The 10,172-nt window shown below is 33.6% G+C and overlaps 1 protein-coding gene across 1 annotated transcript; it reads right to left on the bottom strand.

Annotated features, from left to right (window-relative positions):
• Positions 1-832: 832 nt before the first annotated feature.
• On the bottom strand, positions 833-8,540 carry LOC124847337 (ubiquitin carboxyl-terminal hydrolase 3-like). Its single transcript, XM_088104817.1, has 9 exons — positions 8,410-8,540; positions 8,081-8,212; positions 7,923-7,961; positions 7,542-7,647; positions 7,393-7,451; positions 7,212-7,286; positions 5,741-5,789; positions 5,420-5,496; positions 833-1,116 (listed from the first exon to the last, which is right to left on the bottom strand). The coding sequence occupies exons 1-9, from the start codon at positions 8,482-8,484 to the stop codon at positions 1,018-1,020; spliced, it is 711 nt and encodes a 236-aa protein (XP_087960943.1). The 5' UTR covers positions 8,485-8,540; the 3' UTR covers positions 833-1,017.
• Positions 8,541-10,172: the final 1,632 nt, after the last annotated feature.

The raw sequence follows: 10,172 nt of genomic DNA, 5'->3' as shown, positions 1-10,172 counted from the left end.
TTTTATATTTTGATTACAACAAAGGAAAGTATAGAAAAGCACATTGCAAAAAGAAAAGGGAAAAATCAATAGTCCGTATCACACAAAAACGCTGACATGAATTTCTAAGGCATTGGCCCATTTTTTAGATTTATGACAAAATTTTATCACTTTTGTATTCAATTAGAAAGCAAACAACAACGATAACAGAAATGGTATATAGACCAGAGTCGAGTAATGTGTTTTATTAAACACAAATTTAGGTGATACAAGATATCAACTAATTAATATTTACGAGATCATAAATAATGTATACCTAGTTTGGCTATCCATTATTAATGAATTAAAAAAAATTAACCTAACAAACATATCTTCAGCATTTTCTTGAGTAATTGGACATAATTTAACACGTTCACACCGTATTGCTACTCAGAATTTTGAAATATAATTTTTCATAATTGTGTAGTCCATGAACCTTTTTAATATATTTTAGAAAACATTTCCAAAAAACATATTAAAACTTAAAAGAATCATTTTCGTCATTACTTGTTCAGTATCTGGTTATAATTCTTTTTTCTAGAATAACTTTCAAATGTGTAATAAAAAAAAACTTGTTTAATATATTCGAATGTAACGAGGTGCAGAAAGTGATTATATAGATGGACTAAAAGAAAAAGCCTCTTAAATGGTCTCAAAACCTATTCTAAAATTTGGGCCACAGATTTTTTTTAGGGCCGGAACAACAATTTGTTAAGCCATCCTATTCTAAAATTTGGTCTCAAAATTTTTGTCACTGCCATTACGCTTATTTTAAGAAAAATCTGAAAAATCGAAACGCCAGTAAAAACACAGCTTCAATGTCAAACTTTGTTTTTTAAGATAAAATTTACTCGCTTTGAAAAGAAAGATGCTCAACTTGATAGGCGTCCGAATGAAAAAAAAAAAAACGTAAATAAAATCAAAGTGAATAAAGCTGCAGATTACTGAAGATTATAAAGCAGATGACATCAAGAGCTGCTTCACCCAAATTAAACTACCTTAATGTCCATCCCCGGATTTCTTTGATATTGCAATGACATTGAAGTTGAGGGAATCTGGATTTTTCTGGATCATGCTCTGGATCACTTTAGCTGCATCCTGTCGTAAATTTAGATACACATATTACTAACTAAAAATAGTTTAGTAGAGAAAGAAGCATGCAAGATGAAAGATAGTAAACCCAGTTGCTTTAGACATGATCAAATAACTAGGATCTCCAAGGGTCGAAAATGAGTTTCAGCCCTCCCAAATTTGACTACATGGAGCACAAAGAAAAAGGCTATATAAAATCTGATGAAGGTGGAGAACTATGAGAAAAAATTATACACCAAGGATACTACTTATAATGGGTTTTTGTAGGATTTGACGTGAGTGGGCAAGCAATTAACTTGAACGAAACTTCCATTTAGTGATAGAAAGTAAAATACAAAGACAAAAATGATATCTCAAACCCTCTCTCGCACACAAATAGACTGTTTTTTCCCATTCTGGTGTAATTTCGAAAAGAAATCGCAATTTGTTTCTAAATTGCATGTCAAGTACGACTTATTTTACTTTTGAACTAAAGTCGACCATGGAAAATACGATTTCAGTTTTTTTTATACGTCTTCTTTGCCATGCACAATTTTGGTGTGATTTCAAAAATCAGAGTTGAAGTATGATGAAATAGAAAATGGAATCCATGGAAGGCGCTACTACAATGAGACCATTGTCACAAGAAATTTTTGACATGGGACGCTAGAGAATTCTTCTTCGCCAAAGCTCTTGCATCTACACACCCTTTGTGAAGACCGAGAAAACGTGCAGAGAGTGGAAGTCAGGTGTAAGTAAGAGAATGGCCGAACGGTTTTTGACAGCAGTATTTAAACTGGGGTTTTGAAAAAATCGTGCCACTTCCCTGCTGCAACCTTCTTCTCCACCAAGCTTCTACACATTTTCTCCTCCTCCTCTCTACTTTCTTCCTTATATTTCTCCACCTTCTCTCTAAATTTTCTCCTTCCTTCTTCTTCTGATCAACAATCAGTTGGTGCCTGAGCACTCTTGGTGTCAAGGGCTTCACTTTACATCAATCAAAATCCTTTCTTGAAGCTGGTAAAGTCTGAACCTTCTTCCTGTGAATTCTCTGCGTTTTCTGTGCATGCAAGCATTGATCGGCTTGCATGTGTTATTGCATTTGTTCCTGAGTCTTTTCTCTTTTGGTTTCTTCGGTTGGTTTCGCTGCACCGACCAGAAATTGTAGCTGTTGTAGAAGTTCTCGGGTTGAACCGTGTAAAAGTGGTCTCTTTGATTCGAGGTAAGGGAAGCTAGTAATTTAATTACGTTTTTTGTATTGGAATTGGTTGTTTGAATGTATGCATGTATGATTGAATGATTGTGTTGCTGATTTGTGTGTATGACCGAGACATGTGAACTGTTTGGTTTCTGCTAAAATAGTGTTGGGTTTGTTCTTGGTTGGAGAAAGTGAATGAGTGAAATTGAGAAGTTGAGGCTAGAAATGAAATTAGGTAATGAATTGTGTCTGAGCATGTTTAGTTAGACTTGATAAAGCCTTTAAGTTCTTCTGTAAGGTATGAGAAGTGAGAAATCTGACTTTGGGTCCTTGGGTTCTTATTTTGTGTAAATGGAGGTGAAATCTGTCATGAAACTCTCTAGATTTGTGTTTTTGAAGTTTAAGTATATCTAATTAGGTGTGAATTGATATATGATTCAAGTTTTGAGGATTAGAAGTTAGCCAAAGTGTTTAGAAATGGTCATGTTGGGTGTTGTTCATAATTCTGCAAAAGTTCTGCAGAATTATTCAGAACGCTGAAATGGTTAGTGTTGACCGTTCGACCTTGTTCTGCTTCTTAAAGAGTGTTCGGTCTTAGACTGGTACTTGGTTTCTTAAAGAGTGCTCGGTCTATACTGACACTCGGTCTCTCGAAGAGTGTTCAGTTGGTACTGACACTCGGCTTCTTGAAGAGTGTTCAGTTGGTACTGACACTCGGCTTCTTGAAGAGTGTTCGGTTTGTACTGGCACTCGGACTTTTGAAGAGAACTCAGTCTTGTATGTAGCGTTCGGTATAAATTGTAAGGGTTCAGTTTAAGGCGATAGTGTTCGGTCTTAGCCAGTAGCGTTCGGCGTAAGCCAATAGTGTTCGGTGTAAGTTAAAAAGGGTTAAGGGGTTTAACGTTTGGTTATGTTCATAGGTTAAAGCAGTACTTCCGTTCGGTCTCCAACATTCACAGAGTCGTTCGGTGTTATGAGTAAAAATATAATATGTGTATGAAAATGCTTTAAAGTAATGTGGAAGAGAATTCCAAGGCGGAATGTCACATGAATGGTAAAGTATGAATGTGGTCATGCTAAGTGTCGTTTATCCTGATGTTCTATGATTACTCATTCTCAAGTAGAGAGGAGTAACTCATGTGTGAGAACGGCAGGAGGTCCTAGTCCATAGGGTGAGATGGGCGACAACATAACGGACTTACCTCGGGTGGCAGCTATTGAGGGTATCCCAGCTACTACACCACCTGGGTGCAAAAACGTCTAGCTACACAATTCATACAATCCGAATGGTCAAGTTTACATGGTCGGTCTTTGCTTGTTGTGTGCTCGATTATTGCCTGAAACATGTACATGATGGTTGTATGGTTGATATGTTGTTTTCTTTGTTGGTTTTTATCTTTGTTAAATAATGTGTTGTATGGATTAATTAAATTACTCTAGCTTACCCTACTTTTCTGTCTTGTCCTTCCCTGTCCGTTCGGTCGTTCTCTTCACTGCAATGATCATCCTTTGGATGTAAGCAGAAGGCGATGAAGACTCCCTGGAGCAAGTGCTGAGCGAGGAGCCCCCATCTTCTTAAATTAGGGCCGTTCGGTTTGTACATAGTACTGTATGACCGTTCGGTTTGTGTATATATCTTTTTGTACACCGTTCGATTGTAGTTAGCTTGAAGAACCGTTCAGTTTAGTCTTTCGTTTTGTAAAGTTTAAATTCTGTAGTATTTTTGTAAGGCCGTTCGGTCATAAACGTACCCCCTTTTCTCTCAAAACTAAACTGTAATATTGTTAATTGTGAGTATTCTATGATATGGTTTTACTCTATTCCTCAATGTTCCAGATAAAAGTTATGAAGAGAAGCTGTCTTACGACAGTTCTCATTAATAAACTCTATATTAGCTGCTTGCTATACTCAAGAAATTTGTCCTTGACTTGTAAAAAAGGGACTAAAAAAAGTCGCCAGCCATAACACATTTAAAGAGTAGAGAGAAATTAGTAGCAAAAATCCAAAGATGAATGTCTAGTAGACTGGGGATAGAGCTGAAGGTTGTAAGGAACTTGATATATTAGACACTTATAAGGCCCAATATCATCTACAGCATACAGTTAGTTTGCGCATTGTCCAACTGAAAGGCATCTAGAGGCAGCCAACTGTAAGTTGAAATATCCCATGGGAACTTCAGGCAAAGGAATTATCGAAGGGTTTGCAAAATCTAAATGAGCTACATCAACTGATGTTAGTAAGTCCACAACTGGGAAGAAGGTTATAGCACAAGCACAAAGGTATGGGGAAACCTTGTTACATGGATAAGAAAAATACAATCTCCTTTGTGGCAGGGAGAAGTACGGATGCTAAGTTTGTGGCAATCGTAAAATGTTTATGGCCATTAATTTGGATTGAGAGGCTCTACATGACCTAACACTCTCTAGAAAAGGTCTATGAAGCTATGAAGTAGCAGTGAATCAGTAACAAGCAGGGTTCACAAGCCTGTCCAGAATGATCAAACAAGCATGTCAAAGTTGATAGCAATCATATCAGATATGAAATTGTTTTATGGGTTATCAAACTATCAATATCTTCTATATCATGGAACCATGATGCATGAGGACTTACAAAGCCTGTCAACATTTGGGTTTGAATTCATATATGGTAAGCTAGAAATGATTAATATCTATTCACCAGATTGAGGTGGAATGTTGGAGAGGCTCTTGGTCATCATTGGAGGTGGTGCTTAATGCCAGTAGCTGTAAATGTTGTATGTTTATGATAATTTCTGAATTGTATCTTGATTGATGATTGCTACTTTAAAAGTAATCACCTATCTATAATTAGGGAAGCTTTAGCCTATTTCATGTAAATTAGGTATTCACAGAATAGCAAATACAATTTCTTTCTGAAGCCTCTTTGTTAACTAACTTTACAAACTCATATTTAAGTCACTAGCTATCTGTAAATTTTCTCCTAAGATTTGGGTGCCCCAATGTCATAATCACTTACAGTTTGTGTTTGTTTCTTCATCCGTCATTTAAAATTCAAAAGATTTACTAGGATTTGCAAACTAGAACAGATCCTTTAGCTAAATACATGTTTTTAAGCATCAATAGAAATATAGCCCTGACATTGAAAGAAATTTACCTTCAACAAAGTACTTGGTGATGATACACCATGAGATATTGGTCCTGACTTTCTTCCATCAAGCTCATACAGTTGACCTGCATATCATACAATTGCTGAGAAATTAATCAGATGAATATTTTGCAACTGCAAAAGGAGAACAACAAATTCAACTGGACACGAATAGGATCATACATAGATCATACATAAAGCTTTTAATATAGCTGGTTTACGATTTAGACATTTACTTTGCCTACTATAGTGGTGTTGTTGATAAAATTTTTCTTTTTATGAACATAACACAGACAAAAAAATTAATCAGTTATCAACATAAAAAATTACCATCCACACAGGCAAAGGCGATGAAATGAGTGTCCACATTATCTGATGCCTGCATTGTAATGTAAAATAGTTGTAAGACAAGAAAGGAAACAGTTAGAAAGAAACAATTTTGTTGTTGCAAGGTGGAGAGGGTTGTTATCTATATTTACAATATTATCCAGATTTTGCCTCACGGTATGACATCATTCTGATAGTTATATCTCCTAAAACCCTCGGTGAAAATTTCAAAATCATCCAACGCAGGTGCTTTAGTTTTAAGCACTATTAATGGGTCTTGCAGTTTAGATATATTTTCCATTCATTTTATTCCATCCACACACTAAATTGCATCGAAAGATGATTTAACCATTTCTTCACATATACAAAAAAAATGCTTCCTTTTGACCTATATAATTTTCACTTTTTTATCTATCAATGAAGAAACTCATCAGGATGGAAAAATATGGCCCACAATGGGGTTTAGGGAGCACAGATGTACGTAGCCTTTACCAGACAACGTAAAGGATAGTTTCCAAGATTTGTACCTGTAACCTCCACATCATAAGGAAGCAACCTTATTGTTGCACCAACATTTGCCCACAAGAAAGCCATTAAGAATACGAGGAGAAAATTACAAATAAAAATTGGAGGATACGGAACCATAACAGAAAAATGAAAAATAAAATACAAAAAAGAATCAGAAGTTGCAAAGCATCCAATCCCACCAAGTATCTGCTAAAAAAATTCCTTTAAAAAAACCATGTTACTCACACCAAATAGAAGCCAATTGACAAATTCTATCTCACTAAGCAACTAGACCAAGTAAACCCCCTTAAAAATATGATTAGGATTATTACTCTTTAATCAATTGCATCAAATATTGGCATATAATGCACATTGCAGTAAAAATAAATGTATTAGCTCCCTTTTTTGGCTCATAAAGCTAAATCCCTGTGTGTAATTCATAGAACTTAAATGAAGGAAAATCCAAGTAGGAAGCAGGGTTTGACTACAATGGGTTGGTATCTTCTCATAATTTATTTGACTAGTTTTCAAAGAAACATCTTTGTATATAACAACTTAAATTCAACATTTGTTCAAATTTCTAGTGTAAAAGCCCAAATCTAATTTCCACGACTACTCATCACAGAAGAACCTAAAAAAGGATGTTAAATAAGTCCCAGCATAAATATCAGTTTATCATATTGAAAGAATAATGATAATAACAAACAACTAAGATTTTCAAGATAATAAATCTAATTCCCAAGACTACTCATTATAAAAAAACCTACAAATTAAAACTGTGTTATGTAAAAGTCCCAACTTTGGTATCTATTTATCATTGCCAAAGAATAATGATAACATCAAATAACTAGAATATAAGAAGGCCAAACTGAATCTCTCCTCATTACTACATCAGTTATCTGTTTCACCTCTACATCAGATCATACCGCCCCAATTATTGTTGCTTTAAATTTAACAAATAAAGTACCACTGTGTCGCCAGCAGTGGCTGCTACTGAATGAGCAACTTCCATCTCCCTGTCATTCTCGAGAAAGGCAGCCCGCTGCACGGAAGTTAGAAAATACCAAATAGCATTATTAGTGTCATTTGTTTGCATTTATGAAATATGAGAAACACAGATAAGTTTTGGGTTGGAAGAAATAAAATACCTGCAATGGATCCATGCTGGCAGTAGATTTAAAGAACTTGTCAAAAAAGGACCCCTCAACTGATATCAACAAGAGCAACACAAACTAATTAGATATAATGGTTGATACACTATAAACTTAAACCGAGGCTGTGATTGTTAAAAGCCTACCAAGCTTGACTTCAGAAGTTATGTTCCCAAGTGCATGAAGCAGACCTATCGTACCACAAGCATTACCCACGGTTTGCTTCATAAAGTACACTTTACTGCTATAATCCTACAGCAGAACAACAACAAAAAAAACTCTACTCAATGCAGGTGCTTCATAGATAGACACGCAGTTAAAAATTCAATTATATGATATATGCTACCTAAAATTAAGATTTATTGGACACTATTTAATAAAATAACCAATTAAGCTTGAAAGACGATCTATAATTAATAATACCCTACAGTCCAAACAAAATGCGGAATGCTTTGAATCAGGGAAAACGAACAGTCACAGACAGATGAAAAGACTCCATAAATAGACAAATCCACTCAGGCACTCACCTTTTTTTCATTTTCCTGTTGCAACCTTTCTTCTTCAGTCTTATAAGAGGAAATAAAAAAACTCACAAAATCAGAAACAACAGATATGAAAATGACTTGACAGTAGAAATAAAAATTGGAAAAAGAAAAACTCACATGTTTCGTGAGTTGAAACTAACCTTTGCGGTAATGGGATAAAGAAAAAGCACAGCAAGAACTGGCTTCGGAACCATTTCCAGAAGCTCTTCATCCAAGCCAAAAACATCACAACACTCTGCCTCTTCCATTGGAAGGCCAAGACCCCAGAGGAACTGTAATTCATCCAAGAAAACACTTAAATTATGCACGCTACCAAATAGAATATAAAATTGTAAATCCAAAATGAAAGCGAGAAATTGTTTGGCAAAATTAGTTATATGCGTAACTGTTCCATGAACAAACGATCATAATTGAAGGCATGATTGAAACATTTCGCTCAATGATAAGGAAATAGGATGAGAGAGAATGCCTGGTTCATGACATCTGGGTTAGCTTCAAGAGGAAGCCACCTTTTCGCAGATGGGCGTTCGTCTAAGGTGGCCATTCTAATTTCTTTCTTTCTAGTTTCTTTATGTTATTCTCTACTTCTGACTCACTCTTAAACATTCAGAAGAACTGAGATTACTATATATGATTGAACTTGTGGGCCGTATTGGGCCTTTACTAAGTGCACAGTTTTAGCAAGTCAATCTGTAACACAAAATCCATGATATTCACACCTCCTGCTTTATAATCGCACCATTTTATTTTTTCTGTTTAGTTTTTTTGTTTTATTAAAAAGTATCTTTGCGTAGCCCTTGGCTTCCAATTATTAATAAATGAACAATGAGTTAACTGTTTTGTATTATTAGTTGAATGTTATGAAAATTTGGGATATTTTAATATATAATATGTCTAAATTTCTCATATCCCAAATAACTTATTAAGTTGTAAAGATTCAAATCAATTACTCACTTTTATAATAAAGCACCTTCCTTTATTTTATTTATAAAGGGTCTAGATACTAATATAAACCTGGGGGTGCAGGAAGCATTTGTTCTTTTTGCTTTACATTATAGTTTAACATTTTGAATTGTTTTTCCTAGTGTCTTAATTTATTCGTGTTTATGATGGATTAGGGAAAAAATTGATGAGAAACATAATGTGATAGGTGATGATTATTGAAAACTAAATATTAAACAGAATAATTAATTATTCATTAAAAATCAAGAAATATTTTTATGACGCATTGATATAAAATTAGTCTTTTATTCGATAACCATGAAAGAATCTTGCATAAATAAATAATAAAATAGAGAATTAAAAAAATAGTAATATTTTAATCATTTGAACCAAGCTAATAAAATGGTTTGAAAAATGAATAAAAATATTGATACCAACTTAATTTCTCCCTCAAATAAATAATAAATTCCCTACCGGATTAATTTTGTCTATTTCTATTTGGGTGACTATTTATGAATTATAAATGGACATTGTATTGTCCGAAACAGAGCAAATGAGTGGTGTTTAAAATTGATTAAACAGAAACAATTTCATAAATATTTACAATATTTAACTTTTATCTGTGAGTAATTACGTTAATATATTTACTATCCTTATGTGAATAAATTGGTTTGAAAAGACTTTGAAAAAAAGGAGTCTGAAGAATGGATGACTTCAATCGGCTTATACGAAAATCAACAGTACTCTTTTGTTTATATATATATATATATATATATATATATATATTACAAGAAAAGAAAGTATGAAGGTGCAGAGAGAAAAAAAAAATCCTAAAAACACATTGAGAAAGAAATTGTAAAATCAACATTATCATGTCAAAACGCTTACATGAATTTAGAAGGCATTGACTAATTTTTTAAATTTATGTCATAATTTTATTTCTTTTATTCAATTAACATAAATAAGAGAGAAAGTAAGAACATAGAAAATAGAGTATTAAAATTAATAAGTATTTTAAAATAATTAAATCGAATATTTTAATATTAAATTAATTTAATAATATAAATAAAATTTTATAAAATATGTTTCATTATTTAAAACACTTTCTATCTCACTAAAATTTTGTTTTTTGAGTTTCCTTCTCTTCTTTCTAAAACTTTTAACTTTGAACTCATCTATTTGACGATAGGAAATGTCTAGAAGATTACGGCGGTGAATTCTCCATTCTCTACTAATCGATTTTCTTGATAAAACAAGTAAGTTTATGTTCATTTTTCTTTACTTATTAGT

This window comes from Vigna umbellata, chromosome 1, assembly GCF_029865625.1.
Source record: "Vigna umbellata cultivar VRB3 chromosome 1, Vumbellata_1.0, whole genome shotgun sequence".
NCBI lineage: Eukaryota > Viridiplantae > Streptophyta > Magnoliopsida > Fabales > Fabaceae > Vigna > Vigna umbellata.
Note: the sequence above shows the minus strand (reverse complement) of the source record. Positions and strands in the feature narration are given on the sequence as shown.

Coding starts and splice junctions, on each gene's coding strand:
- LOC124847337 (XM_088104817.1), bottom strand. CDS start 8,484: ATGGCCACCTTAGACGAACGCCCATCTGCGAAAAGGTGGCTTCCTCTT. Junction 7,962..8,080: donor TTTATCCCATTACCGCAAAG/GTTAGTTTCAAC, acceptor TCCTCTTATAAG/ACTGAAGAAGAAAGGTTGCA. Junction 1,117..5,419: donor CACCAAGTACTTTGTTGAAG/GTAAATTTCTTT, acceptor AATTTACGACAG/GATGCAGCTAAAGTGATCCA.